Source organism: Osmerus eperlanus, chromosome 15, assembly GCF_963692335.1.
Source record: "Osmerus eperlanus chromosome 15, fOsmEpe2.1, whole genome shotgun sequence".
NCBI classification, from domain to species: domain Eukaryota; kingdom Metazoa; phylum Chordata; class Actinopteri; order Osmeriformes; family Osmeridae; genus Osmerus; species Osmerus eperlanus.
The window spans coordinates 13600075-13627299 of record NC_085032.1 but is presented as its reverse complement, the minus strand read 5'-3'; the positions used below and the strand labels follow the sequence as shown (position 1 = coordinate 13627299).

Here is a 27225-nt window from a genome sequence, read left to right as displayed (position 1 = left end):
GGCAACAGTCAACACTGAGGTTTTAATTACAGTCACCACGGCAAAGAAGCAACACCGTCAGTCTGTCGGCTAGTCACGCCACTCTACAATGAGATGACTGACGACAAATACCAGTATAGGTAATGGTTGAAAAGTTTGACATAATGCATTGACTCAATCTCACTGCTAAGCAGTCCCGCATTGTAAAAAAAAAAAAGAAAAAAAAGAAAGAAAATTATTTCCTAGAAAGAACACTTGCTATGTTTGATAGTCAAACTACCCGATGGTTTGATTGAACTGGACCCAACATAATTTTCTAGGCAACTGCAGGTTTGTTAGCAGTTTGCCATCACTCAAACAAACACTCGAAGAAAATTCCATCTTATATTGATGGTCTTTGGAGGTCAAAGCACTCCAAAGCCTTTGGACAAATAAAGAACCTTGTTAGCTATGTTCTTTGTGTTCTGCACTATGGGTGCCTAAGGAAACCGGTTTTTGTTTTGAAATTTGGATCAGTGATCTTTCAGATCTGCTTGAACAGCATGATAAGCAAATTCTATTTAACTGAGTTACAAAATATGGTGCAGGCACTAAATAATGACTCAGCCAAGTTCTAAGAATTATTGTGGCAAAACAATGGTTTGTCCTAAGATCCTAAAAATCAGTTTATCTTAAGGGTCCAGTTTTATTAGAAAACCTATTGAAATTCTGATCTACACGAATATACATTTTCATACATTGCACGACTCACAAATACAAGTATCACAAATGATTACGTTGTGGACTAGAGTCAATCAGTCCTGGTGAGATCTTACCATAGGCTGGAATGCCGTAGGGCTGACCAGGTTGGGGGTAGCTAGCATAAGCTGTAGCCTGCTGCATTCCTGTGGTGTACTGAGACTGCCCATACGAAGCCATATTTTGGGATGAAGGGGTAGGAAGAATATGTGGATATGGTCTGCTATTTGAGAAAAGAAACAAACGGGGAAAAAGTGAGCGAGGAGGAAAGATTGAAAGAGGAGAGAACATATTTCACCCCAGAAAGCAAACACCAAGTTTGCTCACTGACAAATTCTTTGTGATTCCGCTACTTAATCTTAAATACGGAGCCGAGCTGTGAGAAAGATAGCCATCGAATAGCTGATATACAGTGCAAAAGAATAATAAATGACAAAGGACATTTTTTCAAGATAATAATTACAACAGATTTTGGAGTGCGCAAGCTGCAGACATCCAGGAAAATAAAGCCTGTTGAAACCCCCGATCTAGCAGAAGGATCTAATTAGAGCTCCAAATGAACTTGGATGCTGCTTATTTTTTAAAGAAAATAAAAGAAGCCTTACTTGGAAGGGTAAATCTGTGGAGAGAACTGGTGAGTTTGTCTTGGGCTGAAGCCACTGGTTCCAATAGCTGAGGAGAGTTAAAAAGAAAAGAGGCAAGCACATATTTAAACATTAAGAAATAAGGTAAATATTATCTTTTGCCAACAGAACTTCTGGATTCCAAGGAAACAGTAATTACATTGCATTACTCTATTTATTTCAGTAACCTTATTTAAGGTTGAAAACCGGGGAGCAATAATGAAGTAAAATAATCAGGTAAAAGCGTGGGGTTTTTCTGCTGACCCATGCATCTGTGAGATACTTAGCGGCTGCCATGGCAACCGGTGATGTAAACACACACAGGATAGGCTGAATCAGTCTGGGCCTGTGGCCCCGGTGGCCTCAGGCCCTTTGAGCCTTAACCACATTGAAAGTGACATCACTGATTGCAGGTAAGTAGCGCTACCACATAATCATTCCTTCATTAAACACACGGCTTGTCTCAGTGGTTCCCTTTACTAATCACACTTTGGAAAACCTCTTTAACAAGAAAACTAAATGGAATCAGGTGTGACGACTACTGTATATCAAAGTAAAAGCGGCACGCTATTTTGCAAAAATTACAGCACACAAGTTAATAAATTACAAATGACTATCTTTGAAGCTACTGTCAAAGTTTTCATTTTGAATTGCTCAAATGTCAGCATAAAACACACATGTAAGTCACTTGTGGTTTAAATCCTGGTTTGGTTTGAACAAATTAAAAAAGACCAAGATACAAATAAATCAAATGTGAATAAATCGACACGTAAGCCAGGTTCAAATGTCTCTCTGTAGGCAAGTGGCACTGATATTTAACATCGCTCTAATTGGTCATGACATGTAAAATAAGGATTTAGTTGCTGGTCTGGGATGGGCTGGGGTGCTTGGGGAATGGGCTCTAACTGCATGGAACTGTAACACTTTTCTCACATCAGCGGCACCTGCCATTGGTGAAACATGCACCTCTGAAACAGTGTTCTGGGTTTCCCCACAGAGGATGTAGGGTGTAAGATTACTCAATTTCATTAATATTGTCAAAGACACAAGTCATATCAGTGATTTATGTGCGTCTAGTGTTAACATATCGGGTACTTAGTTAAACAGCAACTGAAATAAGGGTAAATTAGTGGAGATAATAAAAGCTAAACCTTTTTTCCATTTTGAGAGTGAGAAATGATGGATGTCGAGATTATAGCATCTTGTTTACATACAACAGATAGTTCCTTTCTGATGCAGGTTGACACAGACAAGGTTGAGAGCAGAAATTAGATGTTTTATCTGTGTCCATCTTAGTTCTAAACATTTTTTTTCCAGATCACTTGATTGTGCCACACTTTGGTGGTACAAATACAGTGGTACTGTATTTATTTCGAATGTTTCTTTAGTACTTTACAGTAATAATAATCCTCCAATAATTCTCTACATCATGCTTGTTCTGTAACATGATGAAGCAGTGCCTATGCGTGCGTGAGTGTGTGCATGTGAGTGTGTGTGTGCATTAGTGTGTGTGTGTGTGCAATGTCCCTGTGCTGGGAGACAGCGTGAAAGGTCTCTCTGACAGGACATGAGGGTAACAGCCCGTGGAGAGCTTGGGTTAGAGGGATCGCCATGTCACTCTACTGGACAGACAGGCTGAGCACATTACAGGCCATAACTCAGCCCTGGCTGGCATGGGAACCAGGAGAACACACACACACACGCACACACAGGTTTGCATATGCTCACTAGACAAATGAGAGATGTCCCCTCTCTCTATGCAAGTCTATCTCTATCTCTGTCTCTTTCTGTCTGTCTCTCTCTTTCTCTCTCCCTTACACACAAACACACACACACTTCGTATTGGTGTTTTAGCTGAAGGGCACTTCCTGAGGCCCGGCTTATCAGGCAGCGATCTCTGAAGTCATCTCTCTCTAATCAGTTCTGCAGCTGTGTGTGAGAAGTGGTAAGACACACACACGCACACACACACACACACAATAGTTCCCCCTCCCCCCTCACCTGATCCTGAGAAGCTGTCTAGAGTGACGTCTGCTACCGAGGTGGCGATTTCGGTGCTGCTCATTGGCTCTGTTTTAACTGTAAACAAAGAGGCCAAACCATCACCACGGAGATAGTCTGCTAAAACAACACTACAGCAAACTACACCACGGTCTCACACTCGCTAGGGTTTGACTGTAAGTTACTCGTTATTGTAAATCACAAGCGTCACTATGGAAAACGCTCTCCTTTCCCCTGTAGCCTTCATCATATTTTCAACTAAATTAAAAATATTTATAACATAATTAACAATAGCATCAGTAAATAAGGTGAAAGAAATCTATCAGACAAGGTGAGAGGACAACTCTCAAAACCAAACTTAGAGGAGTCAGTAGTTAAAGTTAAGACTTGTAAATAAACTATTTGTTCATGCACTTACAATAACTTCAACATCAACTTCAGCCCATCCATACAGTTTTTACCAATCAATCATTATAATATGCATTTCCAATTTAATTTACTTTATCATTCATAGTCACGTATTACTTGATGGCTTACCCCGGGGTTTAAATGTAGCATCAGGAAAAAATAGGTAAACACAATCAGATTCATACGCAAATTAGCCCCTGCAGAGCCTGCTTGGGGCGTGCAAGTACTATAGAAATGTCAAAGACAATGTATGGTGTAGAAAGAGTTTTTTTTTTTTTTTTTTAAGAGCGTAGAGAACAACGTTTAACCCTGGCTCGTTTAAAGCGCCGCCGCGATAGCTCTGCACAGACAATTTCACAGCTATCTGACAGCTCAGGATTCTTTGAAATCAATCCATTTCACTTCAGGCAGGATGGGAAGGGGGAATTTTTTGGCAAAACAAATTCACAATGTGGGCAAGGGAGTTATGCTCAGTGGAATCCCTCATGGTAGAAGAAGCTATTGGCTGTCATGTTTTACATGTTTCCGCTATGCTCTTTTTACAGAAAAACACATGGTGACTGGTAGCTTCTTTTTTTTCCCCTAACAACACACCAACATTTCTTCCTTGAAGGTAGAGATAAAGAAAATAAAGTTCTACAGAGCATGCACAAACTAGCAAACACTCAGGTCACAGGGCACACCATTTCCACTGTGTTTGAGAAACAGCAAGAAACGTCCAAATGAAAAACGAAAAAATGCACAGTAGGCACATCTAGAGTGTAACCAGTCATTACTAACAAACTCAAATCCAGCCAAGTCTCAAACCATGCTTTAAAAAATAATGTAACACAACAATCAATGTCAAATAGTATTCTAAATGAAAGGCACAATATTTGAAGCAACTTTTTACTTTGTAATTCAACAGTTCTAGATTAGCTATTATCAGGACACAGCAAAAATATTTTCAAGTTCCAACATATCACTGTATGTCTCGTAATTTGGAAGAGAGTAAAATGTTAATAGCACAAAGAGTGCTTTGTCTCTCTCTCATTCCCTCTCAGTTTTGTTTCCGACTGTCCGTAAACACCAAGTATTGTCCTTTCATTGTATCATCAGTTCACAAACCTGTAGCGGACTGTGAGTTAGAACTTAACAACCAGTCTGCTGTGGTAAGCATTGTGATGTTATCACCTAAGGGAAAGAGAGAATGGCAGAGGACACATGACAGTCTGCATTGAGTCTATGGGTTCTTTGTCCTGCATGAGAGAAATATTATTTAGAGCTGCCAAACCACATAGTTACTTTACTAGGTAGAGTACACGATGTGAGTCGTTTTAAGAGCTTGATATTGGCTTCTAATACAGCCATCCCGCCCCATGTTGGTTAAAAGCAGGACACAGCTTTTAGCTTGTGTCACCTGAGTAAATAGGCCCATACAGTCCAAGCCACATGCAAAGTGCAACCCTTTTCATACCTGGGGCGTTTGAATAATTACATGGATGTTTAAACAAACAGCTAATGGTCTATCTAGACATTCCCCAGTAGCATCACATTTTACTAAACAGGTTGGTAGATTTTGTTGTCGTTTTTTATTTAGTCTACAGCTAAAAGGGTGGAAATATTTGCAGTGCATTTAGTCAAAGGTATTCCTCTACCCCCATGTTGTAAATTATTATTGAATTGCTGATTAAATTTTTAGAAAACTGAAAATGTATCACTTGTTCACCAGAGCAGCACCTGCAGATATTTTATTGCTATTCAAGACCTTGACAACTTAACGGATGCATAAACACTGCAGAGGAGAAACCTTAGGGTTAAAAAGTCCTGCTCAGTTTCTTACTGAGAGCTAGCAGCCAGACCTATTCACTCTTTAGACTTGATATAGAATAGGAGAGAGAGAGATAGAGGGAGATAGAGGGAGAGAGAGAGAGAGAGAGAGAGAGAGAGAGAGAGAGAGAGAGAGAGAGAGAGAGAGAGAGAGAGAGAGAGAGAGAGAGAGAGAGAGAGAGAGAGAGAGAGAGAGAGAGAGAGACATTAGATAGGAAAGCCCGATGCACATACCTTCAGTGCCATTGGGTGTCATGGAATTGTTATTGATATGCGAGTTGTCGAGGTTGGGACCATTAGGAGATTCGCTGCTTCCACTTACTCGGCTGTGAGGACTGGCTAGATCCTGCATTTCCATAGACCTGACGAGATTCACACACGCATTAACAACCGCTCAAAATGAACACATAAATATATAAAAAAAATCTTAGAATACGTAATAAACAGTACTAAATTATATTTCGAACAGTATGGAAATGCACTGAAGGAACACATAATGCAATAACTACTACTAGACATGCCAAGAATGGTTCCACATAATTATCACACTATAATGTACAATTACTGACCAGATTAAATTATCAAATGTTTAAAATCAAATAGCAGTAATTACAGTAACAAGCCAACGTATTCTTTATCACTCTTCAATTAACTTCCAATTTCCAATAGTTTTTAATGCACTATTCAGCTTTACTATAATGATTTAGTGTGTGGGTAGTGAAGAGCATTCACATATGTTGAAGTGGTTGAAGTGTATGGCTGATGTGCTGCCTAAAAGTACAGGGCTGATTATAGGAGCCTATGGCTGAGCGCCGGTAGATGGGAAGTTCACGAGGCATTTGTTTGCTCTGGCAAGCTCCTTAATTGTTGCTGTGTTTATACTGAGGACCACACCATTGAAAACATTGCTCTTTCTGCTCATTTGTGTGCTCTGAGGATTTGATTGAGTGTAGACAATGGAGCGGGCAAGCAGGCAATAGTAATCTGAAAGCACAGCCGCAAATCCAAACTTGCATTTGTCTTTGTCACTGCGCCCAATGCAATATACTGCACTAATTAAATTACGGCAAATGTTGGGTGCATTATACTGCCATCTCCAATTAGATTGAAGGATTTAAGATATCTCTGCTATCAATAAACATCAGCCTTTTTTGCATGGACCGCAAAGATAAATATTTATTTTATGCATCATCTTATGGGATGAAAATGACTTATTTGATCACATTTTGAATGCATTAGAAAGATTTCAATTTTGACATTATAGGCTAAACAAACAAACAAAATAGTGATAAATATTTAGTTTTTCTCTATTTGCTGTGGTAATTTATAATTTGTTTTAATTGATAGCACTATAAGCACTATAATATGTTCAAGTTTAAGTACAACATAGATTTTTCATCTTTCAACATTAGATCTCTCTCCCACCAACTGATATTCTCTTGTGATGATCTTCTTTTCCAACTGGGATATGTATTTACTCCCCTAACAAACAAACCCAGCAGGACTGCAATTACAAACACTCACAACAACCGAAAACTATTAAATGCGTAAACAAATAAAAAAATAAACATTTCTGTCTCAATTTAAACAATACTTTTCTGAATTTCTTCCCCTCTCTCTCTATCTCAACTTTTTAAAATAATTCAACGCTAGTTAGTATTCTAACCACATCTTTCTCCCACACAACCCACTGGATCAGAGTGGTTAACAACACGCACACCAAGCCAGGTCTCATCCAGTCCCCTCAAAGCCACCAGCACTGGATGCTCCTGGCAACTCAACTCTGCTCTTACCTGGAAACTGGATGTGTCTCAGTCGTCTCAACCACACTGTTTCTCTCTATTTTTTCCACCTGCCCCAGCAGAAACAAAGCCCCTCCTTGTTATTGCAGCTCGGTGTCACAGTCCAGACCCATCCATGACACAATAGATGTCGTCTGAGAAAACATTATTGTTATTCTCAAGCAGAATGGGAAGAGAAGGGGTAGCTTGGAACAGAGGCGCACATTGTCTCTGGGCTCAACCCCTCTTCGCTGTTGTTTCCTCCTCCTGGTCCTCCCTCCCTCCTTCCCAGAGCAAGGGGAGTGCAGCCAAATGACAGAAAGGTGATTCATCATTGGTCTACGACAGCTGCAAACTGGATTAGCCCTCCCCCAATCAACATGCAAAGCGGCTTAGCCAAGGTAAGCAGGAAAGGGAGGGGGCGGGTTGGGGGGGGGGGAGGTGGAGAGGTAGAGGGGTGAGGGTTGGGGTGGGGTTGGAGGGGGGTACAGGGGGCAGTGGTGGGTGGGAGCTTCAGTCTGCCTGAAGTAGCGAGCAGGCTGGAAGATGGGACTTGTTGAGGGCAGATTAGTCAAGCGTGACACCCCTAGCATCTTCAGCAGATCTTTCATCTCCAATTGACACTATCTGAAATGTATCTGCACTCCCTCTCCCGGCACACTGACAGCTCCTAATGACCGGCAGGGCTGCTTCCCGCGGGCCTGCCCCAGCCTGGGGCCACAGATATCCCAACATACGGCTCTCCCAGACTTTAGAAGTCCCTTACTCAACCTAGCATAAGGAGAGGGCCCACATAAACACACCCGTACACACCAGGGCTCTTTCTAGTTCTCTTTCTTCACAGACGCTCTTTTTCTCTCTAATATATTAACACACTATTGTACTAGTGGACTGTGTATTGTACACAAACTCTCTCACGCTCTCTCACAGAAACACACACACAGGCAAGCAGTTGAGAAGCCCCCAAATAATCTCAGACAATGAGTGAGACTGGAAACAAGAACATGAAGAGCACATGGAGCCACATATGTTTCCTATGACTCTATGAATGCCTCTATTACTCTCCTTTAGCTGACAGTTACATTTTGCTGTCCACCGCCGCTCTGCTCGTCTCCTCCAAACATCAAGCAGAGCTATATACCTGCACAGCCATAACACTACATCAGACCTGACTCCAGCCCACCATGGGAACGTAAGTTCCAAAAAAGGTCAAAGGTATTTAACTGGTCAAAAAAGAAAAGAAGAGGGGGGGGGGGGGAATAGACGTAAAAAATATGTTTTTTTTTTATTTTTTATCCCGGCATGCATTTTAAATGGCTGACTGTTTACATGGGCAAAGGTAACCTGAGCTGTATGGTCTTATGGTTTTTTTGCGCCTCTTTTTTTCCAACAGGATTTGCTTCGCACCGAGGCACAGTCCTCATGAATACCGTTCCAGCTTTCCATTCTCCCCTGTCGCTTTCACTACGACCGACCTGAGCAAAAATAATCTTTACACATCATCTCCGGAACAGACAACACGGACGTGGGATCTTCTCAGAGATGTCCGACTGCTAGAACAGAGGACAGTTCTGTAAAACACAAAGCTCACTGAAAGGAAAGTGCAATGAAGTAGAAGAAAAGAGAAACTGAATCTTGCCACATTGTCTTGCCAGCCTAGAGAGAGAGAGAGAGAGAGAAAGAGAGACGGGGTGGGGGGGAGGAGAGAGAGTGGTAGTTGGGTGAGTGGTGGCTGAGATCTGTATTCAGCGGTTGGGGCCAGTGAAGCCTTAACCTGGTGTCTTAACCACACCAGCTCCAGCCCGTCAACAGGTGATACAGGCCAGGTGAGCAGGGGAGTGATAGCAGGGAAAGAAGAGGTGAGGAGAAGAGGGGTGTGGGGGTGGGGTGGGGGGCTTAAAAGCAAAAACCAACCCTTCTTCTGCACCACTAAATATTTATTGTTTAAGAGACTGCGTTCAGCATCTTTGATGTGCTGTGCAGTTCAACCTGAACTGCCAGATCTTTGAAGATGCTAGAACAAAGCAGCGCTAGATAAAGCGTTGGAAGGTGGTGTCATCGAGAAAGAAAGAAAAAAAGGAAAAGAAGAAAAAAGAGGCCCAAACATGCTTCGCTGACTGCTATTTGCAGGGCCTTTGTTTCGCTTTACTGGTTTCAAGAGCTGCGTTTCCACTGGCAAACACAGACAGCTTTCTAATGCTGATCAGTGTAACATAAAGAGTGTAGCATCTGCTTTGACGTACGAGTGATCAGTGGATTTACCTGTACTGGATTTATCATTAACCGTACCTGCACTGTCTTAGAGAGAGAATGTGCTTATTTTTATTCAAACGTAAGACTGCATGTGTATTACTAGGTTACCATAATTCTTGTAATTTGTGGTCAATATAAGATCATACAAAAAATGCCTAATGCATATCTGGTCAAATTTAAGTTGCATATGTTACCCTGAGCAAATGCAAGATAAAACCAGAATGGGCTTAAGTTAATGAAAGTTAATGAAATCATCAAGCAATCAATTGTGTTACTCCTCTCTACCCCTCCATTCTCAATTGCAAGATTTGCATTTTACAGGGCAAAGACTACATATTCCTTTGAAATATACAGACTATGCAAACCATGTGTTGTGAGTTACAAGTTTTAAAAAACAATGCTTTAATCAAAATAACTTTTAAACAACTAATCCCTACTTAAGCTGGTCAGCTGAATCCACATGGTGGCCCAGGAAAAATAAATCCACTCGCAAAGAATGTAGATGCAGACAACAATTGGATACAGATGTGATTGGAATTAGACACAGTTTACAAAAATGCTACACTTCGCCTGTGTGGCAGAAAAGATGAGGGTTGCCTAACAAACGCAACACTAATTAACTGGCCATTTTTTTATTCAGACAAAAATCTGAGGATATACTAGCGCCACACAGTGTTTCCAAAGTAGGGCTACAAAGAATCACAATTATTAAAGGTTACTGCAGTGGTATTTCAATTTAATTGACATCTGTTTCTGACACAATCATGCTTTTTTTATATTGTTTTCTTTGCAAATTAAACACAAACAATAATTTGGTTAGAAATAGAACCCTTGGCATTAATATTTCTTTTTGTAATTTACTTAGATTTTATCACGCTTAATCTACCAGTGTTTAGTCTTTCGATCATATTGTTTTCATAGTGCTATTGTCATATTGCTAAAACCATATGATAGATTTACCTAAATTGACTTGAGCACATGACATGGGTGATTTTGGATTTTGTACTTATCTGTAATTAAAAGTCAAATTCTTAACAGATGTGGTGATTTGTTGATGTGCAATTTGTTTCTCTATTTAGTCAAATCTGACATGGTTCTTCAACAATTCACTGAAAGGTTACATTAAATCTGTTAATACTGTGCTCTTCAACCCTCAAAATTATTTCCAGAAGGCTAGTTCGATTTTGAGGGCCCATCAAACAAGATTTAAGGTCGACATTTTATCACACTCTCCCTACCACCGAGCACCCCACAGAAAGAGAGGCACAAACTCTGCTAATTTAACACCACATAGATGAAAGGCAATGAAATACAATCAACACTTTCTTATAACTTTAAAAAGGCTGGAGAATAAATAATCTTACAAATGTAAAATGTGGTAAATTTAGTTTTATTCCTAAAGTTACACAGAAAAAGGCCTTTGCTAATAAAAAAAAAAATGTCTGTCACTACTACTTAATTAATACATTTATTGAGGTTTTAGGGTCTCAAAACAGCAGCCTTTTTTTTCATTTAAATATAAAAGTCAGACATTTCAGTTACCAAGTTACCTTAAATGACTGACGGATTGGATGCACTGCCTGTTTATACTCACAACTCAGGGGCTTCCATTTACCGTACTCAGAGTAAACATATTACCATTCACAAACAAACACATTAGGGGGCATTACTGATAGAGGAGTGAGAATATCAGTCAACTCAGGTCTTCAAAGCCCCTTTTCTACCCTTTCAGCCACATTTTTTAGATCCAAACAGCGGCATGTTAACAAAATAACACCCCTCTCTATTTAGTAAACAACCCAACCCACTAATCATCCAGTATGGGCTACCAAAGAAGGGGTCTTCCATTTCCTCTCTGTTCTCCCCCCTTTCTCTCTCTTTCTCTCCCTCCTTTTCTCTCTTTCATAAACAGCTCAGTGAGGTAGTATCAATTAGCCCTTGTGTCTTTCATCAGGCGCAATCTCCACTCTGAGAGAGTAGGGCGCCGGCTAGCCCGTCCATACACCTCAATAGGGAAGGCTACAGGCCTCTGGAAAACAATGCCTCCGTCGCCGCCGGCAACCTCCGCCTGCACACACTGGTCTACTGCTGCATGCGGACACACAGTCCTGTCCTATCCAAGCACAAGGCCTTGATGCCCTCCCTGCGTGTGCCTTATTAAAGCAAATAAAGAGAGTAAACAGCCCAAATCAGTCCTCTTATTGGGTCTAATTGGATAAAAAGGCCTATTGTGTGTGTGAATGGTCGCATCAGGCTGCCGTGTTCGCTGTCATGTTTGTCTACAGTGTGGCCCTGCTCTACATGCAGGATCCCTCCTTTACTACGCCGTAACCTCGCTACTTTGCAGCCTTTCATCTTCAAATGCCACGATAAAGGGAGGTGTTTTCACATGCTGCGAACAGCACTTGAAATAAACTGGAAAGGAGGGAACACTACAATTTCGAGTTGAAAATCCCTTACGCCGAGCGATTACCCCGTCTGATAATGTGAGTCTATGATCACACACGTTAAGCCCGAACATCCTTTAATTAGAGAGGTATGATTTTTTACGGCGAGCCACTCATCTTGACCACACGCTTCTCCCCAACAGAGAGAGCTGAACAGGGGGAGCAGGCCACAGGGTGCGCAGCCTGCAGCGGGTCGGCGTCTGCAGAGACGCCTGGGCAGAAAAAGGGCCCTCTCTGGGGTCCACATAGCATTCCAGTCCTTAGCAGATGGCATTAGATGTCAACTGCTTTAACTGTGTTGGTTTTGTCTGTTCTGCCAGTCAGAAAGGGACTCCTGTAGGGACTGGTATGTTCTGCCGAATTGAAAATGTAAACTGGAGCACGAAACACTACTCAGAAACGGACAGATATTTTTAAGTTGAGAGTTTTACATTTTAATGCAACTGACATTTTTTCCTGATTTTTGTTTTAACAGGTTTGACATATTTTACTATTTGTATCAGGTTTAGAACATGGCTTCACAACAGAGCGATTATTTCCTTTACTAAATGTTTTGTATAAAATAAAATAAAATGATGGCATGTAATGACTATATTGGTGACAATAATGTGGTGTAGGACACAAATAATAATATAAACAAATCAGTTCAAATAATAAAGTATTCAATTAAGTGATCTTATAATTTCAAGATACAGTTAAAGTCTCAAATTTAGATTTCCATGTTATGGCAGGTAAGTTAAATTATTTTCCAAGATAATCACATTTTTGGAAGTTTCACATTGCAGTGTATTGAGAGTCGTTTTTATGTCTATCACTAAATTAGAAGTGCATTTGGATGGTCAAATAAAAACTTCTTATGTATCCTACGTTATATCTTAAGTCTTTTTTCATGCAGTTAAACTGATCATTTAAAATAAGATGATAATTTATATTAAGGCTAATCGTCATTTTGATGGTTTAGTAAAATAAATACGGATTATTGGAATTAGCCATTCTATGCATGCACACTATTTATATTACAATTCTGCTATACTTGCATGATGTCTGTATTGTCTTACAGGTCCCTGATGTATGAGAATAATACAACAACTATTGTTGTTGTATTATTGTAAAATGTATATAAAGCAATATAGCATCTTAATATACACACTGCTACAGAGCTAAATCAGAAAAATAGAATAAAATCAGGCAACCTGATACAGTCATAAACACATCAGCAACCAACTAACAACATAAATACTGCCTTTAAAGTTCAAAGTCATACTCACTGCAATTTTGGTTGAATCCAAGTACGTTTTTGTTTATCCCTGCTTATATTTTAGTTTTTAATCTTCTACAGGGCGTCTTTCCAGTCCAGAAATAACAGAGAAAACTTTCTAAATAGAGTTCTTTAGTCTTGGGTGAAATCTGTAACGCACAAATTTACGCTACAAGACAACTTTTTTCTTTTTCATTTTAAGTGTTAGAACCCATGGAGCCCCACGCTGTATCTCAGGAGACCAAGTCCGAGTGAGAACGAGAGTTGTCCGATTACTGCTTCAGGCAGTGACTAGAGAGTGTCTGAGGAAGAGGGAAAAAAAGAGAGAGGGAGGGAAAGAGAGAGAGTGAGGGAGGGAGGAGAGCTGAGAGGGAGGGAGGCTGCTGTTTTAAAGAGCAGAAAGTTGCTCCATGCTCTCTCACAGGAAGACTTTGGGGCAGGAGGAGGAGGCACCCGGGAGTTCAGCCTCACACCGGCTCTCCATATGTCATTCACTCCCAGCTTTAAGCAATAGAGTCCTCACCAGATTGTATCAGGGATCCTAAGACAATGAAATAGCTGATCCATCCAGCGGCCTGTCTGTCCTCTCGATCCCCAGGTTCAGCACACCCCAAGGGCTAACATTTTTCTTCTCTACCCCCCCCCCCCCCCATCTTTCTTTTTCAATCGTTTTTGTTAGTTTTTTCTTTCCCCCATAATCCTCTTTTTCCCAGTTTCGTGAGCAGCCTAGGCCGTGCTGGTTTTGGATGTGACATAGGAGGATCGGGGCAGGTAAACAGGGCCTAATCTCATTAGTCAGGTGATGGAGAGGCGGGGAGGTTTCCTCGGAGTGAGAACGGCTGCTTCTGTCCCTTCGGTCGCATGGTGGAAGCCCTCTATCAACACATACAGGCCACGTCTGTGTGCGAGGTAATGACTGCCTTCTGTCTGCTCCAGGTTATTATTCCAACTGCTCAACGCTGCCGTCTCACAAGGCCACGCTGCTGATGAGTACATACCATCCTACGCATTTTGCATCACATAGACAGGGCTTTCACTATTGATATGAGCTGAGTGCCGAGCATTTTACATGACTCATTCTTTCTTTGTTTTATGCTTCGGCCACTATACATGTGAACACAATAAATATGGCATGTGAAATACAGTAGGATGTTATGAGTGGATTCTCTTTAATACAATAGTAAGGGAATTAACGACATGATGAGAGAACACAGTAGGGGAAGTGCAATATTACACTCGAACCCCATTCGTACTCCATATCATATCATACATTTTATTAACGGTGTTTGGCTACATACCAGTTCATGATCAGCTGCTGTATACAGTATCTAATTGGTATCCGCTTGTACAAGCACTTGTCTCACTACAGGGTGCTTGTACAAAGCCAGTTTGTATACTGTACTGTAAGTGCAGGAGAGAAAAAAGCAATATAATTTCAAACCTGATAGCAGTCTTATCACATCTGCCGTGGACGTGCGGTGTTCCTGACGAGAACAGGTCACCTAGCAAACCCTCCGTTGCACCAGACCAGGAGGAGAAGACCGAAATAGACCCGAGCAGCAGCACTGTGGCTACACGGCTAACCCTCTTTTCTCTGCCTGCAGGTCAAATCCATAGGCTCACGTTTCAAAATCATAAAACAGAATATATTGCCTTTTGAAGAGGTATCTCGATAACTCAATAGACAAATAAATGCTTGGGGATTCTCACATAACTATTCTAATGGCTGTGGGGTACACATGCCAATTGAGTTACTGAATTCACTCTCTTGCATTCGATGAGCAGCTGTATAAAATTAGCTTGCAATGTAATTTTGCAAGTGAGTTATTTTCAAATTGCACAGTATAATTACACAGCATTGTTTATGTCTCAGAGACTAAACTCATATTTTCCTCCTGCTCATTTCTGCATGCCCTGCTGGTCTTCAGCATGTTTCAAATCAAGCCTTGATCCAGACAGACGTCTATAAGAAATGTTTTAGAATTTTCTTGTGCTACACAAAATGCTGAGGGTCATCAAATATAGCCTCCACTGTATAATACAGTGTTTGAGTGTTTATTTGCAGATGCACAGACATCTGTAAATAGTTTGGCTATTTCCAGGTTCTGCAGGTATCGTCTGGAACACTCAGATACTACTTTGAAAAAAGAATTCAGTTGAAAACACCGGAATCATACATTTAAAAGGGCTGAATCACTTCGGTATGTGATGCTAAAACACTATGTGCGCATAAAGTAAAGAAAATTAGCTTTCTACATTTGAACAATAAAATAAACCAGCTTGATGGTGAAAAAACCTTGCCTAAAAAGCCACTCTTGTCTCTGCCAAATGGAAGCTTAACAAAAGATGTACTGATACGGTTGGACTGACAACAGTGCTAAAAGTTACTTGCCAAAACCTATATCAAGCACGAAATTTGAGAAGTGAGCTAAGATTAAATGTGAAGCCGTTCTTTATTAAGGATTATCTAGATGGGACTCATTCGTCTTCATGTGGGGCTATAGGGATGCCTGCCTGCAATTAAGAGTGTGGAGAGATCTGCACTGTCCTCCACTGGCCACAGGTTAATGACTCGACTTCTTAGAAACACCTGAGTATTAACTGCATATCAAGTGTTTTTTTCAAATCCATATACATGGGTCTTCTTATAAAACGGATAAAGGTGGATGATACCAGCTCTGTATCATTGAAGTGTGGATTGTTCTAGAATGTTGTTGTTAGAATGTTGTGGAAAAGGCTTCTGAACTCCCCGTGATTTTTCTGGCCTATTTTCACAGGAGGGAACATCTAGGTAACATGAGTTTACATAGCCTGACAAAGGAAGGACTGACACTGTGAAAGGAGCGGGCATGGTGTGACAGGGGATCAAGTGTTACAGATGAAACGACATGCTAACACCCCGGTGACACACTTGTAATATTTTCATATGCATATGCTGCAAATTTGTTTAGGTAGAGCTACTACAGTGTTTACACAATGTCACGCTTTGGGGGGGATCGAGTTCCTTTTCTGACATAAGTCTCAGCAAAGCGTTACACCCAAAACCTTCCCCCAAAAAGGGAAACCTGAATTTAGGATAAACTTTTTTTTTTTGGGATATACTTTTATATATTTATACAGGCATTACCAGGTGAAGTGCTCTCTTACTGACTAAGAGGAAAGTTCTCTAAACCGTAAGGTTTTCTCCCCTCCCCTGACGCACAACAGACTTAAAGTTAACTGGATGGTAATTTTTCAAGTAGCTGGTATTATACGTTCCTGTTTCCCATTGCTGTTTTTATTTGTACTTTTTGTTTATTGAAGGTTTAAGGTTTCTTGTTCCAAATAACATAACTACTGGGCCATAAGTTAAACAACGTGGTTTTAAAAAATAGAAACATAGCTATAAGTGCTTTATTTTTATATACATAAACACTTGATGGTGACAATATTGTATAGTCATGACCTAACTTTTATGTCTGAATGAAGCAAACCTTAATTGTTTGGCAACCATAATTTGTCAAAATGTAAATGCAAGGTATTTTTATACAAAATACTGTTTTAAAAACATAGATTTTCTCATTTGTTAGAAGTCTCCAATTATATGCTATCCATCAAACATGCAAGAAACAAAGTACTACACTGAATGTTTGATCAACAAAAATAAAAACCCATTCATTTTAGTTGAAGAGTCTATCGCTGTGTGCCAATCACAGACAACCACAGTGCAGCATAAACCCATCTATCGAAAAGAAGCTTTCATTTGACTCTAAAGACTATCTTTGATGATGACAAGTTGTCACCACAAAAAAAAGCAAAAGATTTTGACAGGGCAGACAGATAATTGTGAAGTCCCTCTAGGTAAATTAGTAGCACAGAGTCAAGTGCTTTCAAGTGGTGAATGAAAGTTAGAGTGAAGCCAGAAATCCCCATAAACAAACATAAGGTTGGTCTGTCTGGCAGTGGAACAAGTGATAAAAGTAAATACACCACATACCTCCACACGAAAACACATTTGAGTTTTCCTCTCCTAAGTGAATGGAACAAAGACATTGGTTAACCTCAATAGACATTACGTCCTTAAATTAACAATCAAGACTTGATTGTAGCGGCTATGATGGTTTCAAACAAAACACAGGGAATATGTTTTGAATTAAGAGGAAACCCATTTGTTCCTACCAGTGAAATACAACATACTGAACTCTGAACAAACTACAGACTGTCCTATCACAGAAACATGTAAACAATTCCCTGACTCAGTACATGAAACTTCCTCAAGTTGACAGTTGTTCAGCAGACAGTGATAAGTATGGTGTTGTTCTAGTAGAGCAATCTGCAGACAGATCCTCTGACTGCAGCGTGACTGAAAAGCTGGGGTCTTTATGAGGAATGAGGCACACCTGGGGAAAGTCTATGAGGACCCCAAAATCCTCAGACAGACACTTTACTGCTCTCCCGTGGTATGAAAAAATCCAAACAAGCACACTTCAGAGACCTATTACTCAGAATGAGACATCACCAGGACGTGGAGTATCACACAGGGCATTACACAGAGAAAACACGGCCTGTTTAAACATGTCCAAAATCAACGGCTAAAATATGAAAGGAAGGTAAATTAACTAGCTATATCATCTAGGAACGAAGCATTGATATTTAATGCGTTCTTTCCTTTTATTTGACTGTTGCAGACTCGGAGTCACTGGCATTTAAGTTCAGTAAGGTATTGGCCTCCCAAGAAAGTATTATATAGATGTATGCAAGATAAATACATCATTGTTAGTGTGAAAGAAAATACTTAACAGTAATGCATTTCCATGGGAGACACTAATCAACCTAACAGTGTGCTCTACTGACTATGCACAAAACAATTTGATGTGCATCAATGCTGTGAATGTATCCATATCCAACGATCATATGTATATGAATATAGCCAAGCAATGCGAATCAGAATCGTCACAGAATGATTATTTCACTTTAGACAGCAATTGTGTGCAGACATGGGTATTTACATTTTCCTCGTTAGGTAAAGCCAGTGGAAGGAAAACTGTGTGTTTTGCTCAAATGTCTGTTCATTTGGGCCTTGTGTTGAAGCAACCCTTGCAGGGCCTCAGAGCTGTGTAATGTATAGGCTGGACAAGTCGGCCTGCCAAGTTAGTAGTAGCATGGTGGATGGGCCACTGTCTCCACCAATATCCAACAAGACAACAAAGCTCTCCTCTGCCTCGTGTATTCTGCATCACACTAGTGGCCAGCTAACTGCTTTCATATGCCAATCCCCTCAACACAGCTCCAGTTCACACTCACATGTTGTTGCATTGTGTTAGCGCACAAATATTGGACCTGTTCACACACACAGTTATCATTTATGATGATGCACAAAAGACAACAATTACCAGATGTCAGTAGGTCTAGTTGGAGTAAGTATGGTCCAATTCACAAGTCTCTAAACTGTATCATGTATTTGGGATCCAAGTGTGTCTTAGAGGCTGCGCACTGGTCAGGAGGACATACCAAAGTTAACAATTAGTCAAATCTTTTTCTGTCTTTGCTTCTAAAAAGTAGTACAGACCAAATAAGGCACCACTGGAATCTGGGATTCCAGAATAAGATGGAGAGAATCTCCACCAACACCACTAAATCTAAATCAGTTGCACCCTAAAATACCAATATGTTTGGTAATAAATTTTCAGCGCCCCTCTAATGGCCCTCAAACACGAGCATGCGAAGTGGAGCGCCAATGGAACATTTGTCATAACTGCCCCAACTGTCTGGGGCTGGCCCCTAACTCGCACAGGCTGGGAGTCCAGAAATGTGGCACTCCCCTTCTCCCTCCACAGCTGCCTCCCCAGTTGGGCCCGGGTCAGCAGAGCACCAGGGGACTGGCCGCTGGTCAGCGGGCCCCTGGGGAGAAGATCCAGCACTGGGGGGGCTGATGCTTGGCCACACCACCAACTCCCCACGGTGGGAGTGCAAACTGCAGAGGTTGCAGACACTACTGCCGAAACCCTCCCCCACCTCAACCTCTCAACCCCCTCCCCCCCCGCCTGCGCCCCTTTTCTCCTACCCCCCTCCTCGCAGACAACCCCCCACCACCCACCCCCCCTCCTGTCCACCCCAGTCCGGCCCCTGTGACATTTGTGAAGCCAGGAGTCCACATAACAAAAACACATTAGGCAAATGTCTGGGGTCAAACGTCTGTTTAAATTGGCCAGAGGAAAGCCACCATGACTGGGCCAGTACTATTCTGTTTGGTGACTACCTACAGTTGCACTAAAAGAAGTGCTGGATGCCATTTGCTTGATACAGTTTTAACACAAAAAATGGCATGTCAGTTTGCATTGTGCGTATAAGAGAAAGGGTTAATTAATATATCATATGTGCTGGCTATTTTAGTTCACTCAAACATGTTGGTATGTGTAAGTAGGCTGAATGAATTCAATATCAATACCTCTAAATTTATTTGAGCCCCAAACTTGTTCTCAGAGGTATAAGTGGCTGAGCGATGAGGGAATCGGGCTAGTAATCTGAAGGTTGCCAGTTTGATTCCCGGCCGTGTCAGTTGACGTTGTGTCCTTGGGCAAGGCACTTCACCCTACTTGCCTCAGGGGGAATGTCCCTGTACTTACTGTAAGTCGCTCTGGATAAGAGCGTCTGCTAAATGACTAAATGTAAATGTAAGTGCCAACTCCGGCAATGTTTAGCATATTGAATGTGTGTTGCCATCGGACACCAGTTTTCAGGTCATTTTTAACTCCTGGATAGACACTTAACAGCTGGTCTTCTCTGTCTCCCTGATTCCTTACGCATGTGCACTTGAAAAAGAGACACTTGGATTATCTGGACAGGGAATGCCATTCATTTTATTGGACCGGGTGAAGTTGCTGAGCATGGCAACTTCTCACAGCCTGTAGGAGAGTGTGAACTATTAGCGGCTCACAGAACCAGTAAGAGCCTCCGATCATGCTGCCGTCACAGAGAGTGACTGGAGGCACGACAAGTAATTCAAAAATAACTTGGAGTTAATCACAGTTTAAGATTATGCATGAGGAGTGCTGATGTGTATGATAATAGCATCCCCCCTATGTTCCTCCCTGAGAGACTCTGGGACCTGGGAGAGTTGTTGTTACAGTCAGGGAGGCAGACATTTATTTTCTTTACATGGACTCTATTGATATACATTGGACAGGAAGCTGTGTTAAAGTTTCAAATATTTATACGTTTTAAATGTCAAAACTAGAAATTGTTATACGATGTAGAAGTACGAACAAAAGCCAAGACTTGTAAATGTATAGTCAAGAGGGAAACTCCAATTAGCCAAAAGTGCCTCTAGACTCCACACACACACATACACACACACACACAGTGTGTTTAGGAGATGTCTATGAAGTGGCAGAGAAGGAACCAATATGCCAACATTCCATGTTTGTTTCCTCCTAATGTGTTTTGCACAGCGATGGCCTCTCCCAAAAGGTGATTTCCTTTATGAGGAAATGGAATTTGCAAAGCAGGCTCTGAGGCCGACCCTAACCCTTTGTACTTGTGTGAAAACATGCTTCATCTAATCTAGACTGAAGTGCCTCAAAATGATTCATATCCACTGAAAAAAACTAGGGCTCACTGTGTCATGTTGTATGTTCCTGTGAAAATACCACATCTGGTCATATTCGCATTTCACTAACCTAACTGGGAGTCAGATGGCTAAGCGGTGAGGGAGTCGGGCTAGTAATCTGAAGGTTGCCAGTTCGATTCCCGGCCGTGCAAAATGACGTTGTGTCCTTGGGCAAGGCAATTCACCCTACTTGCCTTGGGGGGAAATGTCCCTGAATTTACTGTAAGTCGCTCTGGATAAGAGCGTCTGCTAAATGTAAATGTAACTTGTTTTTTGACATGCAGGATACCTGAACAGGCTTCAAGAAACCTGCTCAGGCATGTAGAACAGTCCTGCAACAATCTTGTGTCTAATAGGAACACAGTGTTATACTGTAACTACAGTGGGGACCATATTTGTCAGCAGAGTGATATCAATTAACATTCTGTAAGCAGGATGTTTAAGACAGATCATGTGGAAGGAGGAGGATCATTCACAACAACCTCAAAAACAGAGTACTAATCGCCAAAACGGACCAAAAAAAAGTAAAAAGCCTATGTAGGTATAAAGTGCATGGGCATGTCAGTGCTTTTTATGTTAAAACGTGCTCTTGGGCCTAGAATGATTGATTGTTAGTTACAGTAGGTAAATGAATCTACTGTACAGTCTAAACAGATTTCCATTGATATTTCCCCTCTTTAAAACCTGAACCTTGTTCCCCCTTTCCATTTCTGGCCTCTTTCTGATCTTAACAAAGCACTTGACGGTTCTCTCTGTACATGCATTCACACTAAGAGTAATTATGAAGCACAAGATAACTTTAAGCCATCAAAATATCAAATATCCGCTTCTAATGACTTTACATGGACCACCAAAATAGTCAAATAGGATAGTGCACGCCAACATACAGTATTGGCTTTTCTAAGGAAGTTCAATCAACAGGATGTGTAATGTTAATACGGCATACCTTCAGAGGAGAAGGAAGAAATCAAGGATGAGAGGGACTCACCAGTTTGATCTACTGAGAGGGTAATGTAACGATTGCCAAATGCCTCGGAGGAAGTTTCTAGAGGTTTGTAAATGACACCAAAAATAATTATGACACCTTTTCAACCCTGTGAATCAGATAAATTATCACGTAGACACAGAGGAGGAACTCTGATTGACCTTTAGATGAAGACATCCACGGTGCCAAGAGAGGAGCTGAACTGTGAGGAGCCCGTGATGACAAACGCATGACGCAACGTCCTCAGCAGCCTGGCTGCACTGCGCTGCTGCACACACAAACCCAACCACCACAAAGACATTCAGGTCATCCGGGGCAAGGCATCCCACTCCAAAATAAACATTACGTTTTGTTTTCAAGGATCCGCTTCAGAGTGGGGAAAAAAAAAAACGACAGTGGGAAAATGGGAAGACAGTGTCAAGCCAAGCTTCCTCTTGACCTTTTGACTGGAAGGTGGATTCGCCAGGTGTTGGAGTTTTCAAAACAACACCCCCATATTCAATCAGCCTATTTCAGTCCTTACAGGAGTAGTCCTTTTATATTTGAGTTTTGTCAACTTTCCTTTAAATGAATTAGCAACTGTGTTGCTAAGAACAAAGTTTAAATTGTAATGATATCTGTGCCTGATATTATGAGTCTGTAGACCTATAAATAGATTAGCAGCCTGCCATGGTAACAAACAACCGCCCAACCATGGATCAGTTACAGGACTAGCAACTTTTTATAGGTCATAAAAACTTCTAGTTGCCTAGGAAACAATAAGGAAAAATAGCCTTTTTTGGGGGGACATGGAACAGGTATATCTGCTCAAGTCAATTAGAAGGCTAATTTAGTTAAATGGGACTAATCAGGGAGATGACTGAGGTAATTGAGGGGCGTGTTTATTGAATGGGCAGGGAGTGTTCCGCATCCATGGCTGCGCCTGGATTGAGGGAGTCTGAGTATCAGACAATGGGATTAAATATCCATTTGTTTCTTATAAGCTTGATAAGGCACCACTGGATATTTGTGATGCTTAAACAATCTTGTAGCACATCAAAACCGTAAATACTGCATTCGCTGAAACAATTTGGATTGAACCAATGCTGCTAATCAATTCTCTAAAATAGCACCATGTAGCCTTCCGAGTTGAAGAAGTATTATACACAAATAAACTACAAGAAGAGGACACAACTTTTGGACTTATCCACATCCTGTGTAGACCATGCATTGGCAGCTGTGAGGCCCAACCCAGTCCAGCCTAGCCCCATTCATTGCATGATGACTATGCAATTTACAAAATTACAAGCTAGCTGAAACCCTGCCCCAAAAGAAGCCCCAGCCTCAGCCTGAATTATTAATCAGCTATTGATGAGGGCCTAGCGAACGCTCTGGACTTGCCATCCCAATGACATTCCTTGTCTCCTGCCCTGGGCCACCACAGACGAGTACAGACTATATCTCTATACATGTCAGTTGGTGATAGAGAGATAAAGAAAGAGAGTGATGTGCGCCTTTTTCCCCTCATAAGGGATGAATTTTCAATGAGGTTTTAGCTTACAGTACAGCACGGGTCTGTAGTGCTAGCTGTCATGCCTTCGAAGCCTCCACGCAAACAAGCACACTTCCATGCCAGCTAATTACAGTTTCACACTGTGTGACACTCGACAATCTTTCCCTGTTCTGCTGGCCGGCTACCAAACTGTGATCATGTGTCCACACATGGGTATTCATCATGCCCGCCTGATGGAAGTAGAAGTGAAGGAATGACACAAATTATGATTTCTGCTCTTCTGTCTTCAAAGACATTACGATGAAACCATCAAGCATTAACGACTCATGAGAGTTAGTATATCAGGTGACACATAAATACAGTTAGGTCCATAAATATTTGGACATTGACACAATTTTCATCATTTTGGCTCTGTATACCACCACAATGGATTTGTGGTGGTACAATCAAGATGTGCTTTAAGTGCAGACTTTCAGCTTTAATTTCAGGGTATTTACATCCAAATCAGGTGAACGGTGTAGGAATTACAACACATTTTATATGTGGCCCCCCCCTTTTTAAGGGACCAAAAGTAATTGGACAATTGGCTGCTCAGCTGTTCCATGGCCAGGTGTATGTTATTCCCTCATGGGAGTTCGTTATTTCATTGACAAGGAGCAGATAAAAGGTCTAGAGTTCATTTCAAGTATGGTATTTGTGTTTGGAATCTGTTGCTGTCAACTCTCAATATGAAGTCCAAAGAGCTGTCACCATCAGTGAAGCAAGCCATCGTTAGGCTGAAAAATCTAAACAAACCTATCAGAGAGATAGCAAAAACATTAGGTGTGGCCAAATCAACTGTTTGGTACATTCTTAAAAAGAAAGAACGCACTGGTGAGCTCAGCAACACCAAAAGACCCGGAAGACCACGGAAAACAACTGTGGTGGATGACAGAAGAATTATTTCCCTGGTGAAGAAAAACCCCTTCACAACAGTTGGCCAGATCAAGAACACTCTCCAGGAGGTAGGCGTATCTGTGTCAAAGTCAAAAATTAAGAGAAGACTTCACCAGAGTAAATACAGAGGGTTCACCACAAGATGTAAGCCATTGGTGAGTCTCAAAAACAGGAAGACCAGATTAGAGTTTGCCAAAAAACATCTAAAAGAGCCTGTACAGTTCTGGAACAACATTCTATGGACAGATGAGACCAAGATCAACTTGTACCAGAATGATGGGAAGAGAAGAGTATGGAGAAGGGAAGGAACTGCTCATGATCCAAAGCATACCACCTCATCAGTGAAGCATGGTGGAGGTAGTGTTATGGCGTAAGCATGTATGGCTGCCAATGGAACTGGTTCCCTTGTATTTATCGATGATGTGACTGCTGACAAAAGCAGTAGGATGAATTCTGAAGTGTTTCTGGCAATATTATCTGCTCAGATTCAGCCAAATGCTTCAGAACTCATAGGACGGCGCTTCACAGTGCAGATGGACAATGACCCGAAGCATACTGCGAAAGCAACCAAAGAGTTTTTTAAGGCAAAGAAGTGGAATGTTCTGCAATGGCCAAGTCAATCACCTGACCTAAATCCAATTGAGCATGCATTTCACTTGCTAAAGACAAAACTGAAGGGAAAATGCCCCAAGAACAAGCAGGAACTGAAGACAGTTGCAGTAGAGGCCTGGCAGCGCATCACCAGGGACGAAACCCAGCGTCTGGTGATGTCTATGGGTTCCAGACTTCAGGCTGTCATTGACTGCAAAGGATTTGCAACCAAGTATTAAAAGTAACAATTAGATTTATGATTATGTTAGTTTGTCCAATTATTTTTGGTCCCTTAAAAAGAGGGGGGCCACATATAAAATGTGTTGTAATTCCTACACCGTTCACCTGATTTGGATGTAAATACCCTGAAATTAAAGCTGAAAGTCTGCACTTAAAGCACATCTTGATTGTTTCATTTCAAATCCATTGTGGTGGTATACAGAGCCAAAATGATAAATTGTGTCAATGTCCAAATATTTATGGACCTAACTGTATGTCAACCTAATATAGCAAAAACATCTCATCTTTAATAATCTGAAAAATATATGTAAACAATATACAATCAAATATACATAATTCTCTATTTGTGAGGCACAGATGGTCATAAGTAAATCTGTAATTTAATGCAGATTATCAAATGTCAACCTAGTGATTTCATACCACTTTTGACTGACCTCAGGCCATTGGTCAGCCATATCTTCCTCTCCATCAGCATAGGCAGCTGCAGAGCACTTAATAAATTGCACCTTTTACAAAGGGAAAAGGTGATGAATTGAAAAATGTTTAGCCCACCCATGCATAATTGATGCAGCCGGCCTCTTGCTCAAATCGGTTACTAATGAATAATTAAAATTAATCTCATTATGGGAGTTTTCATTATAGGATAATTTAATTAAATGAGCCCAAGGACCTGTAAGGGCTGAGAGCCACAGAGGCCCCTTAGTCTCCTCTAATGGGCCGAGAACAGCAGAGTGCACTGGTAATGTGCATGAGGCCATACATTATTTAATGGATCCCTCTAAGTAAGGACAGATCAATGATAACTTGTCATCTCATCAATGCGTTGAAAGCATTCCAGAGCCCATAACAGAATAGATCCAAATTCATGAAATAAAAAAATAAAACCAGAGCAATGTCACCAAGTGTCATTTAAGGATATACATAGCCATGAGTCCTCAGAGACTTAGAGAAAGCATTTTTCTTTTTTTATGAATTGAAAAAAATGCAGTCGGTTGGAAGATGTCTGTCAGAATATTTCACAAAGCAGGAGAGACGCAGGACACTGCGGGAGATGGCTGCTTTTAGGTCAAATGTGCCCCTGCGAAAATGAAGTGAAGGGTACAGGGAGTATATCTGATACGAAACAATAAATGATATCACAGTCTGAAGGGTGCCATTAGAGGCCTGCCTCCTTCCTCAGTGGGGAGGAATCTTGTCTTCAGGGGCACTTAAGCGCTCTAATTATGCCACCATACAGAGATGCACAGAGAGACGCCTCAAACTACTTTTGCAACACAAGCGTATCAAGTTCTCGGTTATTCACACAACCACCTAAATAAATAGCAACTCAAAGTCTTAAGACAAATTGCACTGCAAAATGCACCCTGTGTGTGTGTGTGGGTGACTGCATGTGTGTGTGTGTACATGATGTTTGGGCATATCAGAACAAGCAGGTGAGAGGCTGTGGTTATAACTAGCTATCTGTAGTAACTAAGTAGTGTTGTAGCTGTGTACTGCTTCAGAAAGAGTATGTTTAGCCCTGCCCTAGTTCCTAGTTGTTAGGCAGATTGCACACACATGTAATCAGTTGATGAGTTCTGTCATCAGGTTGTGGCAATAACATTCCAGTTCACATGAGTGATGGCTGTAATGGGTAAGAACTCTACACGTCCATGCAATAGTTGAAGATCAATGTGCTGTTTAAATCAATCACTTAAACTGGTAGCTTTGCCAAATTTGAAATAGCCAGTTGGTATATCTACAACGCAGTTGTGGGTGTGCAGGTTCATAGAACATTGAAATCCAACATTTATCATTTGTTTGAATTTACAATTTGGATATTACACATCAAAAACATTTTGTCTGAAAACGCTGAAAGCAATGAAATATATATTATGTCAGGATAGGGATGAATTTCCAAGAGGAAATCTTTAACATAAACAATACCATTTTGTGAAAACAACTGAGTAATTTGTTTAGCTCTATAACAAGCTGGGGAAGGCACACAATGAAAGCAAGCATTCTGGCTTTAAAATGAATAAAAATTGATTGTGTCCCAATAAAAAACGAATTGGCAGAGTGTTAACTGAATTCCATATAAACGTCTCTAGAAGTCC

The 27225-nt window shown here is 41.1% G+C and overlaps 2 protein-coding genes across 2 annotated transcripts in view; both read right to left on the bottom strand.

Annotated features, from left to right (window-relative positions):
- The window catches only part of LOC134034771 (musculin), a 76205-nt gene that overhangs the window by 15010 nt on the left and 33970 nt on the right, over positions 1-27225 (bottom strand). The window lies entirely within an intron of this gene.
- The window catches only part of eya1 (EYA transcriptional coactivator and phosphatase 1), a 59889-nt gene that overhangs the window by 27679 nt on the left and 4985 nt on the right, over positions 1-27225 (bottom strand). Inside the window, exons 2-5 of the mRNA XM_062480361.1 lie at positions 5793-5920; positions 3342-3419; positions 1323-1389; positions 795-940 (exon numbers count right to left, since the gene is read on the bottom strand). Coding sequence (XP_062336345.1) covers positions 795-940; positions 1323-1389; positions 3342-3419; positions 5793-5916 — 415 coding nt within the window. The 5' untranslated portion in view covers positions 5917-5920. The remainder of the gene's footprint in view (positions 1-794; positions 941-1322; positions 1390-3341; positions 3420-5792; positions 5921-27225) is intronic.